We start from the raw sequence: 21264 nt of genomic DNA, 5'->3' as shown, positions 1-21264 counted from the left end.
CTCCAGGACAGTATATATGGTATGATCCCGTTTAGGTAAAAATGTGTACAGGACTCTACATGCGCATAGGGAGACGGGCTCCAAATTCTTAAGAGTGGGTTATCTTTGATTGCAGGGGTCTCTGATGATTTTTACTTTCTTCCTGCTGTTCTGCATTGTTTGGATTTGTTTCCTACCCATCGTTTTTACCAAAATAGGAGACCTCATGAAATACCTGGGCTCTGTCAACGTTTAAACGTAGAGATTTAGACGCAGAGATTTAAACGTTTACACGTAGAGAACTCTGGATGAAGTAAACCTTTCCTCCTGGGATTTGTTACAAAACTATTAGCCACCCTCACTACTGCCACCAGCATCCCTGACAGGGAACTCAACCCCCTCCCGCACTGCCCGGCTCCACCTGCCCCTCCACAGCCCGCCCCTCAGGAGACCCTCCACACTCTCGGGCTCCGTCTGCTTCCCTAACCATTCGACTTCACCCCCTCCGCTCGCCTCAGCTCCGCCCCCCGAGGCCTGAGGACAGACGAGGATGCCCACAAGCGTCACCTTACTCCCCGGCCTCAACCCAGACCCAGCCCCAGGGCAGTCACCTTCCAGTCTCCGCGGCTGAGGACGCCCCCACCCCTCTCAGAGCGCCCCCCGCCCCCAGAGTGGGTAGAGCGAGGCTCCCCGGCGCAGCCAGGACTCCACCTCTCGCAGACCCCGCGCCCCGGACTTGTGGGAGAGGTCCCCGGAGTCACCGCCCCCCGCCCTGCCGGGACCCTCCCCCTGAGGCCCCCGATCTGAGGCAGGTCCCCGTCCGGAGCCCTGGGGTACGCCCGCCCCCCGGACCCCCGCCCTGGCGCGCTCACCCTCCCGGCAGCGCCGCCTCCAGATGGTGTCGGTGTGCAGGATGCGCCGGAACTTGGTGCAGACCTGGGCCAGGCTGGGCAGGTCGGTGCCGGGCAGCGAGGCGAAGATCTCCACCAACAGCTCCGGCGGCAGCTCCAGCAGCGAGCAGCGCGGGGGTGGCTGGGGGCCCGCGCCCCGGCCGCCCAGCGCCCCGGACAGCGCCGCCGCGCCCGCCTCGATGCGCTCCTCCTCAGGGTCCGTGTCCGGCTCGCTGTCTGCCGCCGCAGTCTCGGCCGGGCCCCGGCGCTGCTGGCGGCGCCGGCATCCCCGCGACGGGCCCACACCGCAGAGACGAGCGCACACCGCCATGCCGGCGCGAGGGACGGCTGCCGCGCCGCCGCCGCTCGTGCGCAGGCGCCGCCGGAGAGCCGAGCCCCGCCCCCGGGAGTAGGGCGGGGAGCGCCGGGCCCGCCCAGGAGCCTCGGGCCACGCCCCGCGCCGCTCGGCCCCGCCCACCACCCCGAAGGACCTGGACTACTGGCCCGCAGCGGGGTGAGCTGACCTGCTCCCCGCGGCCCAGCCACCACCTGACTGACGCCTTCGGGTCTCAGGCCCGGGGTCCGCACCTGGACGGAGCACGGGTAAAGAATGCTGCTGAAGTCGCACGACGGCAGCTTTTTGCCAAAGGAGGACGTGCGTGAGGGCCCAGCTCTCCACCTCCAGAGTATAGACTGATGATACCCTCCCCATTGCGCTAAGCAGGGTCGCGGCGCCGTGGGACGCCGGCCCGTGTGACCGCCGCTGCGAGGACGGCCGGAGGAGCCCCGGAGGTTGTCCCCCGAGAGCCCCCCCCCCGAACGGCCCGAGGACCCCACAGGTCCCCCCCAGAACTCCCCAGAATGCCCCCGAGGACCCCCTGGAGGTTCCCTCCCAGAACAGCCCCAAGGAGCCTTCCCCCAGAGGCCCTTCCCCGAATCCCCAGCACCCCTCCGGAGGATGCCCGAAGAATGCTACCACCACCGTTCCAAGGACTACCCCAGGATGGCGCCCAGGACCGCATAAGTCGTGATTAGGTGGCCAGTGGAGCGATGCAAACTTCTCTAGCGTTCCGAACCACGGAAGAAATATAGAACCCTGAAGTACGCCTGTCAGACCCCTTTCTTTTATCTAAAATCTGACATTCGCTCAGTTCTACCCTCATTGCAATGAAAGGGGAAATCCTGTAATTTCGTGAATCAAAATTCCAGCTCCTGCGTCGTCCATACGAGTCTTGCGGTTCTGCCCTAGTTAGCTTGTTTACTGTGCCTGCGGGCACGTGTGTTCCTGAAGGTGAGGCCCAACTGGAGAGGATATGTAGTCATCTCGTGACTGTGGCTTACCTTACATAGCTCACAACAACAAGGAACTGTAGTTAGTTGCTTCCAGAGAGTCAGGCCCCTGGCTGTGGCTGTGGTTACAGGAACTGCTCTACAACACAGCCCTCAAACGCTGGAGGGACTGCCCAGAGTCTAATAGGAAGCCTGGAATACCCTGGCCGGCCCAGTGTTTCTGGACAAGCGTGGAGGTCTTGCAAATCAGAATATGAACGACCCTGCCAGTTCCCATAAATCCTTCACTATGTACTACCACCTCTTTAGGGAGGTCTCTAAGAAAAATAACAAAACAGTATGTCTTAGATTAAATCTTGACCCACTTAGGTCCGCACAACTGAAAAACAACACCTAACTGACTTCTCTGCACCTACCCAGCTTTTCAGTCCAGCTCCCATGCTGGTTTCATAACTCTCTTGCAGATAGTACCACATAAGCAAAAGCAGACTCGTTGTGGCACTCACCTATTTAAAGGTATTTAATGGCCCCACTGACTCCTTATCACGTCACACATAATTACCCAGTCTCGCCTCCTGGCCTAACCCCACACCCATCTCTCCAGGGGAGCCACCTGATAATCCAAAGGTCACCTGCCTGGTCACATCTCCGGCTCTGCTCAAGTGGTCTCCTGTGCCAGGAGGACCCATCTCCTCGCTCTGTGCCATTGAAGAGCCAACCCCCCTCTTCGTTGTCGCCAAATGGCATCTCCGAGGAAGGATGTTCCCTTTTTCACAGCACCGTCGCGTTGTTTTATTATAAACCCTTGCTGCCTTTTGTACCAATCTCCCTAGATGTACCCTTGTCATGGGATAGATACGCTAACAGACAGCATGCAGTCAACGAGCGCTTACTGACTAAATGTGGAACAAAACAAAAAAATGGCTAAAAGACTAAACAGTGAGAAACGTGAGCCAAACATATTCAGAGAAGCCCGGTGGCCCAGCATTATGACCCAAGCTGGGAAGTATTTCAGCAAGCAGAAATGCATGAACTACTGTGGTAAATGTTTGCAGAATGCCCGACTACACTATGTGCTAAGTTCTGTGTGGGTCCATAGATTCTAAAGTATAATCCTTGCCACTGCGACATTTCTGTTTTGTTTTGTGTTGTGTTGTTTTGTTTCTAAATCTGTCTCCCCCCCAGTAGGCAATTTTCTCCCAGAGGAGCTTCTTTTTTTTTTTTTTTTTAAAGATTTTATTTATTTATTCGACAGAGATAGAGACAGCCAGCGAGAGAGGGAACACAAGCAGGGGGAGTGGGAGAGGAAGAAGCAGGCTCCCAGCGGAGGAGCCCGATGTGGGGCTCGATCCCAGAACGCCGGGATCACGCCCTGAGCTGAAGGCAGACAGTTAACTGCTGTGCCACCCAGGTGCCCCTCCCAGAGGAGCTTCGAGTTGTATTCATGTACAAAATAATTTGGTTAAATTTTCGTCAGAAGAATGGTTAAGCTATTTTTTTTTTTTTAAGATTCTTTTTACTCATGAGAGAGAGAGAGAGCACAAGCAGGGGTAGGGGCAGAGGGAGAGGGAGAAGCAGGCTCCCCAGGTGAGCAAGGAGCTGCACTCCAGTCTTGACCCCAGGACCCTGGGATCAGGATCACAACCTGATCTGAAGGCAGATACTTAACTGACTGAGCCACCCAGGTACCCTCAAAATGGTTAAACTATTCTGTTTTTATAGTTTGGATTATGCAACCATACAGTTAAGAAGACCCATCTATATCTGTATATCCCTGAGAGCAGGCCTAACAGAAGGCTGTGTATGATAACCCACCCCGATGTGGAAGGATTGAATTACTGCTAACCAGAATAGAAAGAAACATAGCTGTCGGGGCGTGGGTAACCCCTGTTGGCAGGAAGGACCCCAAGCAGAAAGGTCGCAGGCAGCAGATACTTATTTCACGCCGAACCCCAAAAGCTTTGTGTGTCCCGAACACTTTTATAGTCCCTTATATATAACGTATCCCATACAAAGAACACTAAGGAGGGTATGGTCATAGCACAATGAGAAAAAACTAATAAAAAGAGATCATTTGTTTTTATGCTAGATGAGACTATAATAACGAACACTTTGTTATGGGGAACTGATAACATCCAAGGAGATGAGCAGGTCACAGGGCAGGATACATTTCAGTTGGTTCCCCACAAGTCCCAGAAACTAGTATTTCTTGGACCTGAGTAAACTGTTAACTTTGCCCATTCTGGTTCTTACAATCCAGATGTGAAAAGTGGCATCTTACCCGCTGCTCAGAAGAAACAGCCAAGGTAATGGGAAGAAAGCAAAATATTCAAAGGCCAAGTAAGAGGGCCCGTAGACTCTCAAGAGATCCCTCCCTTAACAGTCCCATATATGGGCAAAAGCTGGAAAAACAGCAATCCTTGAGAATTTCCTTAGAATTAAACAAACGAAAAACCTGTGGAACGCCGAATCAGCTGTTCGTGCTCATTCCAGAAATAATGTTAGATTATGTGAGTGATTTGTGATGGCTTTCCTGCATGCGCTCGCTTGCAGATTTCTGAAGCTGTCCACCAGGGACAGCTTCACGGGGAGAGGAAGAGCTGCAAAACGGTGCCTCTCCCAGCCGCTGACACTCCAAAACACTGCAGTCTAGTGAGGGTCAACTTCAAAATCCTCCTGACTAAATCCTTTCTGAGAATAGCTGCCGGGGCTGCTCTTGAGCAATACTTGTTTGTTTACTTGTTCTAAAGAGCGAAGAGAAGACACAGGAATGATAGGACAGTGGGCCAATAGCTGCCCAGACAGCCTCGAGGCTGGACTATTTCTTCCAATCAGAAAGAGGAGAGGTGGGACAGGCCAGGCAGGCCCGTGGCGAGGAACGACTTCTCGGTGTGACTTGTCCTCCATGTTGTATGTGTCAAAAATAATGTGTCCTGCACTGCAGCTTACTGTTTCATGCCTCATTTAACAGATTCTTAGAAATAGCTAGACAGCATGATGTACAGCCATGTCACGTCACTAATGCTGGAGGCATCATGTTCGATTTTTTTGTGGTTACCCTATTTTCTCCACAATATGGCCATTTCATTTGATGGAAAAGGGAAGAGGGTCGAGGTATTTAAAACTGACACCATCTGGCTTTCTAGACTAATAGTTTGATAGTTTAAAGGCACCCTGAGATTACTGGAGAAAATATTTAATAAATTTGAAAGATGTGTTCTTGCTTTTCTACTTCATATGGATTATTTTAAGGAACAGTAATATGTGTCATTCATTTAAAAATAAATCATACTATGCTTACATTAACTAGCTTAAAATAATTCATGAATAATATTAATTTACCACTCTGAAAATTGTTCACTACATCAGACTTCTATTAAACTGCAATTGAGGGCACATGAAAATTTTCTAAGTTATTTGTTTATCCGTATGTTAATATAAGGTAATAAACTTTAGATATAATTTATATATTATGAATATGCTATTCTTACAAGGAGATTATGCTTATGAGACACCTTTACATGCCCACAGCCTTGGATGATTTTCTGAGAAACACATAGGGAGATGTGGTTTTAGATGCAAGTAGGAATTCAAGGTTAGGGGAAGACTTTAGCAGTCACTGTAAATGTGGACTTCAGTACTTGAAAATCACAGTGATCCTGTCCCATCACTTGCCCAGCCCTTGAAGCCTATCCCTGCATGGCTGTGAACTCAAGGCCTGGGGTAATTTGGCAAAGCTTTATGGATGCTTAAGGGACTAGGGAAATATGAAACTCTCCTTCCCTTCCCCCAAACTCCATATGCCAGATAATTGATTTTTTCCCCCTCTTGCATTTGGAACAGTTGTCCAGCAAGAGAACAAAAAATCCATTTCTTACAAAATAGCAATTAAGCCAAGAAAGCAGCTCACCAGTCAATACTTAATATCCAAAAAAAAAAAAAAAATCCAGAAAAGAAAGCAGCAAACAGTCCATGCTTTTTTTTTTTTAAGGCTTATTGATTTATTTTAGAGAAATAGAGAAAGAGCGAGGGGGTGGGGGCAGAGAGAGAGCATCAGAGAATCTCAAGCGGACTCCCCACTGGGGAGTCTGACACTGGATCTCACAACCAGGAGATCATGACCTGAGCCAAAATCAAGAGTCCCCTGGCCAACTGAACCCCCCCAGGTGCCCCTGCACTCTCTTTAAGACTTCAACCCTGGTTATTTTGTTTGGCAGAAGGTAGGTACGTAAGAAGCACTGATTGAATTTTTGTTTTTCAACTTTCACAGAATAAATACAAAGCAACCAAGATGGTACACTTGGAGCTTGAAGCCTTCGTTCGGAACTTTGGAAACCAGATAAGATGTTTAAGTGCTTTGATTCAGAGGTTTTTCAAGGTAAAGAACAGTGACAAAGAGGGGAGAACACCTGACAGAAAGTGACACAGGCACAAATGCACTGTTGTCTAGTAAACAGCAGAATGAAAAGCTACAGCTACCATCATTGTTCTGGGCTTGGGGAATAATAATACAAGGATATGCAACATGTTTGGCTTCTCTGTAAGGAAAGAAATCCCAGCTACATTAAAACCATTTTCAGGAATATATTTTAGTATGTTTTGTATGTTTGCGTAATCATGTATACAGCACAATGCAATTACTCTATCAAACGGTCCTATAAGAAAGGCTTCCACAGACTCAGAGGGTAAGAGGTCGGGAGCTATGGTAATGTTTCTAAATATTAGGTATTACAAAGCAGGCAGTCTAGGACTGCAGCGCTGTCCACACAGCTGCACGTCCAGCAGACGTGGGGACGCGCAGCGAACGAACGGTCTGCAGTTTGCAGGCTCCTCTCCAAGCACCTGGCGTCCTCCAATGTAACTGTGCGCTCACAGCGGACTCTGAGGCTCGGGAGGATGTTCGGCGGCGGGGAGCCCGAGGGGTGTGAGCGGGCTGGGCCCTAACTCCCTGGGGCCACATGGGACCAGTTTCCTAAACACACAACAGCGACAGGTGCCCGATGTGGACGAGCAACCAGCAGCACCCAGACCCGTGGCGCTGAGGCGGGAGCACGCAACGACTGTACTTTCGAGTCGAAGCTTCCTCGGCCGTCGGCACAGGGAGGCGGCACACCAGCGACTAGGGGTCAGCAAGAGAAGCTGGGCCACGCGGGACGGCGCAGGAGGCGCACCCACCCTCCTGCGGCCGCGCCTGGACCTCCGCGCCAGGTTTGGGTCGGCCCACGCTCCTGCGCATCGTGGGCTCTCCGCTGCGCACGCGCGCGGCCCAGCTTCCGCCACGCCCGCCATGGCGGCGGCGGCAGCCGGCCTTGGCCCCGCCCCCCCGGGACGCCGCGCCGGTCACCTGACGCGGCTGCGGGCTGAAGAGACACAAGGGAAGTCGCTGTCGCCACAGTCAGAGCTTTTGCCGCCGTCGTCGCCACCGCCTGCAGCAGCCGGGATCCTCCGCTTCACCGCCTCCGCCTCGCCGCCCGCGCTATGCCGTCGGAGAAGACCTTCAAGCAGCGCCGCACCTTCGGTGGGTGCCGCGGCGTGGGGGGGGGGCGGTGCGCGGGCCGGAGGAGGGGCTGAAGCGGGGACCCAGGGCGGCCGGGGTCGGCGACGGCCGGGGCGGGGGCCGACGGGGGGCTGACGGAGGAACGGGGTTTGACGTGGGGATGAGCAGGGTGGGACCCAGGAGGGGCGGAGGCGGGGACCCAAGGTGGCCGGGGAGAGCGACGGCCGGGCCGGGGGCCGGGGGAGGGCTCGAGGGGCTGAGGGGGCCGGGGCCTGAGCGGCCGGGGGGCCGACGGCGTTGTGGGGTTGCGGGGGGAGGGTCGGGGCTGACGGAGGGCTGAGGGGGTCGGTGTCGGGGCCGGGGGAGGCTCGAGGGGCTGAGGGGGCCGGGGCCTGAGCGGCGTCGGACCCTGGCAGCTCCCTCCCTCCGTCGGCCGCGTCTCGGGCGAGGGCGGCCGTCCGTCCGTTCCGGGTCGGGGCTGGGGGCCAACGTGGGCCGGAGGGCCGAGGCCTGAGCGGTCGGACCCAGGGAACCCCTCCCCCGGCCGTGTCGCGGGCGAACCCAGGGACCGGGTCTCGGGCGAGGGCGGCTGTCCGTCCGTCCGCTCCGGGTTGAGGCTGGGGGCCGACGTAGGGCTGGGGGGCCGGGGTCTGAGCGGGGTGGACCGTAGGAGCCTCTCCCGGCCCCCAGGCCGTGTCGCGGTCAATGGCGGCTGTCGGCCGGGGGCGTCGGGGTTAGGGCCTGTGCGCGGTCGACCCAGGAAGGCCCCCCACCCCCACCCCGGCCGGCTCGCCGTCGAGGGCGGCTGTCAGTCCAGAGCGCGCCGTGGCGGAGCTGCTGAATCACCTTTTTGGCCCCCAGCGGCCGTGGCCCGGTTGTTTGCTGGGTTCTCAACGTCAGCCCTGCAGTCCTGGGGGTCGCTGCGCCTCCGGAGGCGCAGACCCGAGTAAGAAGGGTGCCCATGGGGGAGGCCAGGCTGTGACAGGTCCTTTGAAGTGATGACACCAGTATGCAAGTGAATCATCTCCAGGTAAGTCGCCTTGGTCACATGTGGTCGCTTACAAACGTTGGTACCCTGCTTGAGAGGAGTGTGCAGACTGGTGAGCTCTGGAGGTGGAGCTTTGTCCACATCCCTGCGCCGTCCAGTGTAGACCGGGTGTGGCGGCACGTCTGGATCTTGTCCGTGGCAGGCGAGCGAGGGTCAGTGGCTTTTCTTTTTGGCTTGCCGTGGCATTCATACTTTTCCACCAGCAGTAAATCAGTTCTTTCCCAGTTGAGGCTAGAAACCCAACTTGGATTTCCTAGCATTTGGCGAAACTGAAAGTAACATTATCACAATATTTACGCCTCCAGAAAAATGACGATAAGGAAGTGACTGGTGTTCCCCGGTATCAAGAAAATCCTGCACTAACAACGGGGCCCCCGGGCAGTGTGTTGAGGGGGTGGTGTTTATAGCAGCTCAGGGGAGTTCCCTGGGGTCATCTTCCTTAGGGTCTGTGGCGGCAACACCAACACCACGCACTCCTTTTGTTTCCTTGCCTGAAGTCTACAAAGAGCTGAGCATTCCCACAGCTTGGACGTGGTGGTGTGGGTCTCAGTACTAGTAATGATTTGATTGCTTGGCCCTGAGCAGCTGCCAAGCACACCTTTTCAGTCTCTTGGGCAGTTTGTTGTCTAGCAACAACACTTGGATGTGCGGTTTTTGTTGGGAATGTTCTCTTTAATGACCCCTGTGAACTCTCAATATTGTTTAGCTTTTATGCAGCCCTGAGAGCAGCATCTGAAGCAGATTTCCTCTCGTATCTGGCTTCAGGCCTCACTGGCGTTTTAAAGTTAACTGAGGGGCGCCTGGCTGTCTCAGTGGATGGAGCACGTGAGTCTTGATCTCGGGGTTGTGAGTTCAAGCCCCACGTTGCACATAGAGCTTACTTAAAAAAAAAACAAAAAACAATAGAAGTTAACTGGGGACATTTGTGTGGGAAAGATGCTTATTTTCTCATGACTGAAACTATAGTTACTTTGCTTTTGCTTTGAGTATTTTTAGGTTATTCTAGAAAAATCTCTGAAGAGTAGGTGGTAAGACTAGGAAAAGTGAGATTAACGTATTCTAATTCACCTGGAACCTGTGGCCCTGAGGGTAAACCAGGAATGCTTACATTTTTTCCCCATTAGTACATCTTATATATACTCTTTGTGGGCTCCCCCCTTAGCTCACCTTTACCCCCCCTTTTTCTTTTTATTTTATAAGATTTTATTTATTTATTTGACAGCACAAGCAGGGGGAGCAGCAGAGGAAGAGGGAGAAGCAGGCTCCCCGCTGAGTAGGAAGCCCAATGCGGGGCTTGATGCCAGGACCCCGAGATCATGACCTGAGCCGAAGGCAGCCGCTTAACAGACTGAGCCACCCAGGCGCCCCCCCTTTCCCCTTTTAAAAAGATCTCTTTAATAGTCATTTTGCAGAAACAGATCAAATATCATTTAATGGCTCCTGCCTTTCTTTGCTCCAGTGCTGACCATTTTTACTGATTTGTAGCCCAGTAAATGAGGGAAATCAATTCTTTGGAGAGAACCTCTTCAGTAGAACCTAAGAGCAGCCGCACTTAGCTTAAGCAGTTCTTTCTCTTTCCAAGTGAATGAGTTTAGGTTAATTCGGAATTGAATATAGCTCTGCTGATATCTTCTACTGGGATTGAGAGGGTTGAAGTGGACCTTGGGGCTCACCCAAAAACAGCCCTTTTTTTTGTAGCTGAAGAAACTGGGTGGGGCCCAGAGGTGAAGATCATGGTCCACCTAGTGGCAGAGTCTGGATTTGCTCTTTATCTTCTGCCGTGTATTTTCCCCGCCTCCAGTAGGTAGCCATCATTTCCAATACATGAGATGGGCCAGCACTAAGTCAAAAAGCATAATGTGCCTTTGCAGGTATGTGGAAAAATTTTATGAACTTCCAGAGTTGTGTTTGAGCAAATAATTCTGGATTTGGTCTGCTCACATGTAATAATTTTGATTCAGCTTCTGTCCCAGTTTATTTAATGACACTGTTCTGCTGTGATTTAGTGGTGAGCAGGTTGAAGCTTCTCCATTAATATCAAAAAAGTTAGCATGTCTTGAGGGAAGTTTATGTGTTGGTCTAGAATAAACACCTCCAAGTACTCTAATAAGGTAGACTGTAGAGCGAGGGTTATGCCAAAACGTAGGTAGCGCTCCATGAACTGACGCTGTGGTACTCCTTGATGGATTGAATATTACGTTTATGATTTATAGACAGATGGGGGCAATATTTATTCTTCCATTTCACTGAGTGAAATAAAGTTTTTTTACTTTAAATACCCCAGGGAATCCCAAAGCAACTTTGCAAATGGTACGTTGGTAAAAATAAGACACCATAGACTCCTTTCCTCTATTTTTATGTTTCTAAGTCTTGTAAGGATTCTTAGAGACAGGAGAAAAGGAATCTGGGAAGTATATCTTGACACACATTTGGAAGAGTGTTTATTTCCATTTTACAACTTTAATTTGTTTATTAACCATCTTGTGTGTGCAAGGCTGAGCCCCTGTAAATACAAAGATGATTAGAAGCAGGTCCCTGGCTGCCAGGGGCACTCTGTTGAAGAAGACAAACAATAAACAGGTCATTACAGCATTAAAAACAAACAAACAAACAAAAAAAAAAACCCACAAAAAACTTGAGTAAAAGAATTGCTCATATGTGCCTTTGATTTGTGTTGTTGGTAATATTTTTGTTAAATATACTGTTTGTCTCTGAAAATAGCTGTCTATGCAAAAGAGTAAGGCGCAGGCCTATACCATATTTGCTCAGTTAATCCAGGCTTACCACTGGGTTTTCACTGCAACTGGCCAAGATATTCATGACATTCCTATGAGACTTTGCTATTACTTGTTTTTACCTTAAGGAAGTAACTCGTTTCATACCTCAGTTTTCCCACCTTTAATAAAAATAATGATTTTTGGTCATATTTTGGGAATAAATCAAGGTAAACTTTTGATACTAAAGTATAGAAATTACAGTTTCTGATTTGAAGCCCCACATTTATTTTTTTTTAAAGATTTTATTTATTTATTTGACACAGAGACAGCCAGTGAGAGAGAGACAAGCAGGGGGAGTGGGAGAAGAAGAAGCAGGCTCCCACCAGAGGAGCCTGATGTGGGGCTCGATCCCAGAACGCCGGGATCACGCCCTGAGCCGAAGGCAGATGCTTAACGACTGAGCCACCCAGGCACCCCATGAAGCCCCACATTTAAAGCCTATTTTGTTTCTTTCATTTTCCACTTGCCAAAACAAACCTATTTTCTTGTATTAAAAAAACTCCCTCTTCTGTCTGAATGTTTCCACTTAACTTTCAAATTTATTAGGATAAGCTTTTTTTTTAAATTTGAAAAATCTTAAGCAGACTCTGCCCTGAGCGCAGACCCTGAGATTTCGACCAGAGTGGAAAGATGCTTAACCGACTGAGCCACCCAGACACACCAGTTAGGATACGCTTTTAAATATGAAGCATATTCCAGGGTATATTAAAGAATTACCATTCATTTGCTAGAGTGAATTAATTGTGATTTCCTCTAACCTCTAAAATAATCTTCCCTGACAAAATGGAGGTTTTTGGGGGCACCTGGGTGGCGCAGTCGTTAAGCGTCTGCCTTCGGCTCAGGGCGTGATCCCGGCATTCTGGGATCGAGCCCCACATCAGGCTCCTCCGCTATGAGCCTGCTTCTTCCTCTCCCACTCCCCCTGCTTGTGTTCCCTCTCTCGCTGGCTGTCTCTATCTCTGTCAAATAAATAAATAAAATCTTTAAAAAAAATAAAAAAATGGAGGTTTTTGTTGTGAAGAGGGTTGATAGCTAAGTCTAGATGGTAGAGCACCTTTTCCTGGGGTAGGACAGACATAGGGTAGGTCTCAAAGCTGAGAGAAGCATTGAAGGGGGATCAGTGACACCCACAGAAATGGAGAAGGATTTGAAGGATGATGCCAGGGGAAAAAAGTCCTCCTCCTCCTGTGTTTCCTTTACTCTCCGTATTCTACTAATCAGCTCCTTCACTTTGGACCCTAGATGTGTGGGTTTTCCACACATCAAGCGATTCGGCGGACTGTCCTACAATTTAAAATTTTTAAAAATTTTATTTGATTATCTGTCTATCTAGTAATCTCTATACCCAGGGTGGCACTTGAACTCACGACCCTGAGATTGAGTCAAATGCTCAACTGACTGATGACTCTCCTACAGTTTAACTCAGTTCTAATTCTGTTTACCTGGTGAAAACCTCAGCCCAGCAGGTTGAGTTCAGCCCCACAGTACTGCCTCCCGCCTGCGACTCCGAACACTAACCGCAAGTGCAGCTTGTTACTTGTGCTTTGGACCAACTGGCTATAAATCAGAGGTTCCTACGCCCCCCTCGTGTTCAGTTAAATTGCTAGAGTGGTTCACAGGAAAACTGTTTCTTTGCTAGATTACTGGCTTATTACAAAGCATATGAAAGCATACACATGAACAGCCTGATGAAAAGTATATAGGGTAAGGTCGGGAAGAGTACTGAGCACAGAAGCTTCTGTCTCTGTGGAGTTTGGAATGTGCCACTCTCCCAGCACCTGGAAGCCTGAGCGCCATCCTTTTGATGGAGATTTCATTACTTGGGCATGATTGGTTAAATCATTGGCCATCGGTGATTCGTCCTCCAAGCTCCTTTCCCCTCCCTGGTGGTTGGGGTGGGTCTGAACATTGCAAACCCCAAATCACTATTCTTTCTCCCTGGCAACCAGTCCTCCATCTTTAGGAGCTTTCCAAGGAGCTTTCCAAAAGTTACCACGTTAAAATAAACTCAGGTATGGTTGATTGGGGTTTGCTGTGAATAACCAGCTCTGCCGGGACCAAGTACAGATTTTTTTTGTTATTACTCACTACGTTGTAGATTGTGAACCACTAAGCTAAACTTACTATTAACAATAACTAAATTTATCTCTATTCTCACGTACTGAATAGGAATGTGTGCCAGTAGGAATCCCTGAGTTTGCAGTCTTTTATAGCAGATATGTTAGTAATTTTATCTTAGAAGCTGATTTAGAAATGTTGAGTGGGAAAATAGAAATAGAACCTATATGTCCGTATTTGAACGTGGGAATTATTTCAGTCATTTTTATGAAAAATGATACTAAATGTTTTTTTTAGATCCAAAAAAATAGGCAACGGTAGAATATATTTATATAGATGATAGCATCTTTTTTCTGAAGCCACCAGGACTTCTCAGGAAGTCCATGACGTGGATCATTCATATAAGGGGGAGGAATACAGAGATATTCTCCAAAAAAAAGTATTCAACAGTAGAATTTGGGCTTTAAACTTTTTGGATGGGGGTGGGAGGGGGCAGTCACTGAGCAAAACTTTTTTTTTTTTTTTTTTTTTAAGATTTCATTTATCAGAGAGAGGGGGTACAAGCAGGGGGAGCCTGGGCTCCCCACTAAGCAAGGAGCCTGCTGAGGGACTCAATCCCAGGGTCCTGGGAACGTGACCTAAGCCAAAGGCAGACTCTTTTTTTTTTTTTTTTTAACATTTTATTTATTTATTTGACAGAGATAGAGACAGCCAGCGAGAGAGGGAACACAAGCAGGGGGAGTGGGAGAGGAAGAAGCAGGCTCCCAGCGGAGGAGCCTGATGTGGAGCTCGACCCCAGGACTCCGGGATCACGCCCTGAGCCGAAGGCAGACGCTTAACAACTGAGCCACCCAGGCACCCCCAAAGGCAGACTCTTAAACAACTGAGCCACCCAGGCATCCCTGAGCAAAACTGTTTAAATGTCAAATAGGGCATTCTTTTTTCCCCGTATCTCTTTTGGGCAGTTTCTTTTCTATTAAGCACTGTATCATTGAAAAGCAGGAAGTAATAAGAGAAAATTGCATTGACGAGCCTATGGTTTATCTTAGATTCCTATATCAACTTAAATTTTGGACAATTCACAAAAATAGACAGGTCGTGGGAGTCATTGGAGGAAAGATTGGTAATGCCATGCAGTTAATCTGCTCTTTATATTTGACTGCAAGCCTGTGGTCCCAAACCCTTGAAACTGGGAATTCTGTACTCTTGGTCTTGTGTCATACACCTGCAAGAGCTGTGTAATTGCATGTTGGTTTACGTACAAATTGCATATGACCTTACATATCAACTTCTGCCAGATATGATGTGCCAGGGCGTGGTTCCTCTCAGTTCTACGGAAGATGTCATTATTGCTCTGCTCTGCCACAGCTAGGGATAGGTGAATTTAGATACAGAAACCACCAGGAGAAATGCAGGAAAGAAGCTGCATTTTGGCCCTTAATAATGCCTGTGTCTCTTCCTTTTCGTTGCAGAACAAAGAGTAGAAGATGTCCGACTTATCCGAGAGCAGCATTCTACCAAAATCCCAGTAGGTAGTCTCCGGCACCTATGTTTCAGGGGTTAATAATGTACTCAAAAGAGAGCGCTGCTTAAGTACTTTAGTACAATGCTGAAGTATGCGTAACTGTGTGACAGGTTTCTACGGAGCTCGTCAGACAAGTAACCCCCATTGTCACTTTCATGACCTAGAATCGAGATATCTTAATATACAGTTCTTTCATATAATCACATTCTGTTTCCTCCTGAGTCTGAGTTTGCTGCCTTAGTGTTACACTCTTCACAAGTCAAATGTATTTGGGGGGAAAAGGATAGAGGGGCTAGGACTGTTGGTATTTTATCAATGAAAGGAAGTGTCCTCTCTGTGCTAAAGGAAGGAGTACTGTGGTAGGAAAATCAGCTCTCCGGATTGAAATGTGACTGTACGTTCCAGGCTGTCTTTTGATGCCCCAGAGAAGTCTGTTGTATTTGGCTGCTTTGCAGGAGATGGAGGAAAGACACTGCTCGTTCTTGTCATGCATAGGTGTCTCCGATGCTTTTTGCTGTGCCGAGGCGGCAGCACCCTCTACCCCAAATCCTTTGCTGGCAGACCCTAAAAAGGTTTCTGCTGAGGCACCAGGTCTGAGGAGAAGTGGTTAAGAGGAACTTCTGGTTTCAGATAGCAGCTGAGTTCAGGTCTTAGATTCAAGGTTACTGAGTGATGTTGAGCTAGTTACTAAAATTCTGAAAGGGGCTGCCACATCCTTATCTGTAAAATGGGAAGAGAATCCCATTCCGTGTAGTAGTTGGAAAGATTTGCCTAGTTCTGTGTACATGGTTGTTACCTCCTATGAAGGCTACAGACCACTTAGAAAGACACTCCACTGTTAAAAGTTCTGTAGAAGTTTCCATGTTTGGCTTTCTGACGTGTCCTATCAGACTAAGCTTGAGGGGAAAGAGAAAAGGTCCAGAGGGTTGGGGCTGTAAGGTACATAGACAAGATAAGATGGGTCTGCCTAGCATTTTCCCAACTGTAGGATTCTACCGTAAAAGACACAGTCTCTGTTTTCCTTGGACTGCTTAGAAATTTCAGTCTGTCCTTATATTTGGGGTCAACATATGGCCTGGGGAATTTCCTTAATTTTAAGGTTTTCTTCATTCTTCACTTTTTGGTGCTAGCTAGTGGAAACAGCTAGCCCAGCAGTCTGCCAGGATTCGTTCTGCCCCCTCCTTTTGAAACACGAATATCTGTGTACATCAGCTGTCCTCTTTGCTAGCAGTTCCAGGGTTTTTGCAGAAATCACATACTTGTACTTCCACATATGGGCTTGTGACCCCTGAACAAGTTTACAGGCACTTCTTATTGGGAATAGCACAGATGGACAGAGAAGGAACGGGCAGCTTGCTGGCTCTCCGGTCCCCGTTCTCCACTCCCCAAGGACGGCTTTTTCTTCTGCACTCCTGTCCATAACACTGCTGTCGAAATGTAACACTCGAGAAGGCACTTTTCAGGTCTAGCCAAATGCCTTACTCATAACTTACGTGTCTTCTCTCCCGAATTCAAAGTACAGGAAAAAGAAAAAAATAAGAACCAGAAAGTCAGTCATTTGTAGGGGATTGTTTTCATGGAAATCACCAGCATCAGAGAGTCAGGGACACCTGAAAGGAGGGAGGTGCTCAAGGCCATGCTGTCCTGTGTCCCCAGGCTGCTGCTGTGTCTTCCTTTAATGAAAAGGGTCTAAGGTCAGGAGATGTTCTTCTCATTCTGACTGCTTCTGCCTCTTCCTGGACCAGGAATTTAAGATTTCTGTATTGCCTCTGATCTCTGCTGCTAGTCTAACCCAGGCAAAAGTAGTCTATCTGCTGATTCTCCCTTGTGGCTACCATGTTCTGAACACGCCCCATGAATAAAAGTCCTCGATCTTATCAAGGAAAGGAATAGCAGTTTGATTTGGCCTTACACAGACCCTTATGTGGGTCGCATACAGTGGAACAATGTACAGACAAGTATCTTCCCCTTTACTAAAGAAACATTATGCAAAGATTTCCGTTCCTCTCTCCCAACTTCTCATTGTTGTGGCAGCGTGGGGCGTTGCTCTACCTGGAGAAGAGTGTCTGTGCTACAGTAAGAAGATGACGCGGCAAGGCGGTCAGCTCCCTGTGGCCAGCTCTTGTAGTGGCTTAGAACTAGGGGAGAAATTGTCCTCTGTGGAAAGGAAGTATGGCAAGGAGCGCATGGATTTATTTCCGTTCATGATGTGGAGCTGTTTTTGTTCCCTGCTTAGTGCAAGATTCTTGACTCTTAAAACTCATTGAAGAACTATAAGAAGTATTTCGTCAAAATGAAAGAATCTTCAAGTCTTTCTGCATAAAATTGGTTTCCAGAACCAGCTGATCATTGTTATCTGCTTATCAGATATTTACTTAGGACTTTTTCCACATCAGATAGAGAAACCAGTCTAGTATTAAAAAACACTTGTATTACCCAAATTAAGATCTCACACATTTTAGAGGAAATAGTGGTATTGCGACTGAATAGATTCTGAGGTTACACTTTAAGCTGGTGCCTAGCATCTGCTCTTATTTTTCTGACTACTTAGTATATTTTCATGGTTCCAAATAACAAAAAGAATATATAGAAAACTTTCACTACCCTGCTCACCTCCCTGGAGGCAGCCACATTGGCTTGCGTCCTCTGTTCTGTAAGGGATGAGACAAGTCTAAGCTAATGATCAGTCTTCCCAGAAGATCTGTGGGCAAACTAACAAATGTGCTGTTTCTATTTCAAACCCCATTTTGGTACGTGCCAGTTACAGCATAGGAAGTATTTCATCTCTTCATTGTTAATGGTTATTTTAATCTCTCGTCTGGCTGCTTTTCTAGGTGATAATAGAACGGTACAAGGGTGAGAAGCAACTTCCTGTCCTGGACAAAACCAAATTCCTTGTACCTGATCATGTCAACATGAGTGAGCTCATCAAGATCATTAGGTATGTAATCACCTTTCCCCTATTTCTTTGGGTAACTGCTCATATTCTGTATCAGACTTACAGATAACCTTTGGTTCTGATTAACACTGTGCAAGCTTAATAAAACCTAAAGACATTTCCTTCCTTTCCGAGTTCTTCTCTTATCTGCTGGGTCTCCTGTCCCTCTCATTCTTCCATCATAACATCTAGTGTAGATGTTGTCTTTTTTTTTTTTTTTTAAGATTTTAGTTATTTATTTATTTATTATTATTATTATTTTTTAAAGATTTTATTTATTTATGTGACAGAGAGACAGCCAGTGAGAGAGGGTACAGAGCAGGCGAGTGAGAGAGGAAGAAGCAGGCTCCCAGCAGAGGAGCCCGATGTGGGGCTCGATCCCGGAACGCCGGGATCACGCCCTGAGCGGAAGGCAGACGCTTTAACGACTGCGCTACCCAGGCGCCCCATTAGTTATTTATTTGACAGAGAGAGGGCACAAGTAGGCAGAGTGGCAGGCAGAGAGAGAGGGAGAAGCAGGCTCCCCGCAGAGCAGGGATCCCAATGTGGGACTTGATCCCAGGACCCTGGGATCATGACCTGAGCTGATGGTAGATGCTTAACCAACTGAGCCACCCAGGTGCCCCCTAGATGTTGTTTCTTAATCAGAAAAGTGTACAAGTTTTGTATGTTTCTCTCATTAGAACACTAATGGCTAGTCAGAGAGCATACTAATTTAAAACTGGCCTCAGGAATACAGTAAGAACGATCTAAGGATTACTGCTACTATCAGGCATGAATGTAGTCCCAGGAGATGCCCTGTGTTTTATGAGAAGTTTCAGGAGAGTCATCATCAGTAGGCATACACGTTATTTTGCCAGAAGCAGCATTTACAAAAGCTTTATACTTTTCTTTTTTTTTTTTTTTTAAAGATTTTATTTATTTATTCGACAGAGATAGAGACAGCCAGCGAGAGAGGGAACACAGCAGGGGGAGTGGGAGAGGAAGAAGCAGGCCCATAGCAGAGGAGCCTGATGTGGGGCTCGATCCCACAGCGCCGGGATCACGCCCTGAGCCGAAGGCAGACGCTTAACCGCTGCGCCACCCAGGCGCCCCAGCTTTATACTTTCCTATTAGTGCGGGTGGGGATATTTTTACATGTCCCCTGCGTATTGATGCGTTGGTGTCTCTTCACATTGTTTTCTTTCAATAGGAGGCGCTTACAGCTCAACGCTAATCAAGCCTTCTTCCTGTTAGTGAATGGACACAGCATGGTGAGTGTGTCCACACCGATTTCTGAAGTGTATGAAAGTGAGAAGGACGAAGACGGGTTCCTGTATATGGTATACGCCTCTCAGGAGACATTTGGAATGAAATTGTCTGTGTAAGACTAGAAAAATGCATCTGTTCTTGAATTTTTTTAAACCCTTACCAAGAAAAAAAAAAAAGGGATATTACCAACTGAGATTGATTGATCAGTTCATCCAGTCACAGATCATCAAAACAGTAGTGTTCCTGCCTAGGAGTTTTAGGAAGTTGTTTTGTCCTGCAGGCAGAAAAACTGAGCTCCAAATGAGCACATTCAGCTTTGGAAAATTATATTATTTAACCTAGGCTGTTTTGTTTTCAAATTTAGAAGTTTAAAAATAAAATACTTTGCATTCTAAGTTGCCAATAAAATAGACCTTCACATTGTTTTAATGCTCTTATCCTATTAGGAATCTTCAGTTTAAGCAGAGAGACATTCTTCACTAGGTTCACTGAACCAGCCAACTTTTTGTAGAAGGGTTTCTATTCAACTGGGGAAATCTCTGTAAGAGGATCTTTAAGCATAAGTTGTCAAGCATAGCCCCCCCCCCCCCCCCCGCCGTTTGCCATAATAGTTGGCAAGAAGCAGGGAAAATGGGGGTAGGAAAACTCCGGACCGCTGCTCAAGGTTCCTGCTCCTAGCGTACGTGTACCCTGAGTCCGTGCTCTTGCGGTGCTGGCGAGTTCGTGCGTGCTTCTGTAGACGGTAACAGAGAAGAGCACCACCGCTCCGTAAGAACCTTGAATAATTTAAAATTTTGGTCTAGTTTCTCAAAGGGCCCAGAGAAGGAACGTGTGACATTTCTCCCGGTTTGTATGTTCTCTAGGAAGTCAAACTGCTATCTGCTTTGGTAAAGAAACAAGCTGTTCTATCAGTTTCATTCCTTAGGACAGTGCTGGAAACTACAGAACACGGAAACTAAAGCATTACAGTTCAGATGCGCTCCCTCTACCCTTTGGCCTAAAGCTGTAGATGATCCATGTTTTATGTTAAGTGTGTGACTCCTATTAAAAAGCTACCACATTTTTGAGAGTATTTCAGTTGGCACTGGAGGTCAAGCAACCATTCAAGTTCCTCCACTCCTGAGTGCATGTCAGCTGTGAAGAAAACAGCAGCAAAAGGAGACCTAACGCTCTTTGCAGTTATTAATGTCAGAAGTTAAACATTTTCCAGGTTCAGCTAGACTAACCATTCTACCTGCATGGGGTTCACTACTTACTGTCTTTGTGGGAGTAGCACAGAAGGCTCGCAGACCACTTTAGACTGTGCCGTACAGGTCACGACTTCCCTCTGTGTGTTTAGGTGTGTGTGGTATCCCTGTACCTGTTAGTGGAAGTGACTTCTTAATGGGGGGGAGCAGTAGTATTGCGTATGCGCACTTGGCCCCCGACCTTCCAACCACTCTTCCCGCTGCATGCATCTGTCCACATGGCTAACTTTTAATATGTGTATTTTTACATTATGTAAATTCTTAATCAGCCTGTCTTGTTTAGAATGTATACATCATTATATCTGACATTCTTGTAACTACTGTGTGATCAGTACTATTCCTAGAAGAAATTCTGCTTTTTAAAAAAACAAGTACCATGCGGAGAGGGGTGACTTCTATCCCACATGAGTGGGTGGTCACTAGGATCTCTAAACCAAGTACATTTTTAATGAACTAAGGTGAATAAAGGCACAACTAAAAACTGTCATCAAGCTCAATTTAATGGATCAGTATTTGATACTTGCAGTGCTGTATGCTGTCCGTACTATCCCGAGCCAGGCGGTGGTGGCAGTGGCAGGGGTGGGGTACAGAGGGGCACCCACCTCTGAAGGTCTCTGCCTTGTGCCAGGCACCATCCTCACCTTGGTCAGGGTTCTGCCAGCTGGTCTTGTCCTTGCACAAGTAAATTCTCCTGAGAACTAAAAGACGTGGCACAAAGTGGTTGGATAGATGGATGTGGGACCTGGGTGTTTTGTGGGAATAAA

At 48.1% G+C, this 21264-nt stretch overlaps 2 protein-coding genes across 4 annotated transcripts in view; one reads left to right on the top strand and one right to left on the bottom strand.

The window, feature by feature from the left end:
- The window catches only part of FBXO31 (F-box protein 31), a 39526-nt gene extending 38275 nt beyond the window's left edge, over window positions 1-1251 (bottom strand). The window contains exon 1 of one of the 3 annotated variants that reach the window (XM_087870392.1): window positions 852-1251. In XM_087870392.1, the coding sequence (XP_087726518.1) occupies window positions 852-1200 (349 nt within the window). In that variant the 5' untranslated portion in view covers window positions 1201-1251. The remainder of the gene's footprint in view (window positions 1-851) is intronic. The other 2 variants (XM_045772654.2, XM_045772653.2) reach the window with 2 other exon arrangements.
- A 6249-nt stretch (window positions 1252-7500) lies between these two features.
- MAP1LC3B (microtubule associated protein 1 light chain 3 beta) lies at window positions 7501-20987 on the top strand. The gene is made up of 4 exons (XM_045772804.2): window positions 7501-7677; window positions 15012-15067; window positions 17899-18005; window positions 19195-20987. Exons 1-4 carry the CDS (start codon window positions 7638-7640, stop codon window positions 19367-19369), a joined length of 378 nt encoding a protein of 125 aa, XP_045628760.1. The 5' UTR covers window positions 7501-7637; the 3' UTR covers window positions 19370-20987.
- The last annotated feature ends 277 nt before the right edge of the window (window positions 20988-21264 follow it).

Source organism: Ursus americanus, chromosome 21 (assembly GCF_024610735.1).
Source record: "Ursus americanus isolate L20-20 chromosome 21, mUrsAme1.1.p, whole genome shotgun sequence".
Taxonomy (NCBI): Eukaryota; Metazoa; Chordata; class Mammalia; order Carnivora; family Ursidae; genus Ursus; species Ursus americanus.
This window is presented reverse-complemented; position numbering and strand designations above follow the sequence as displayed.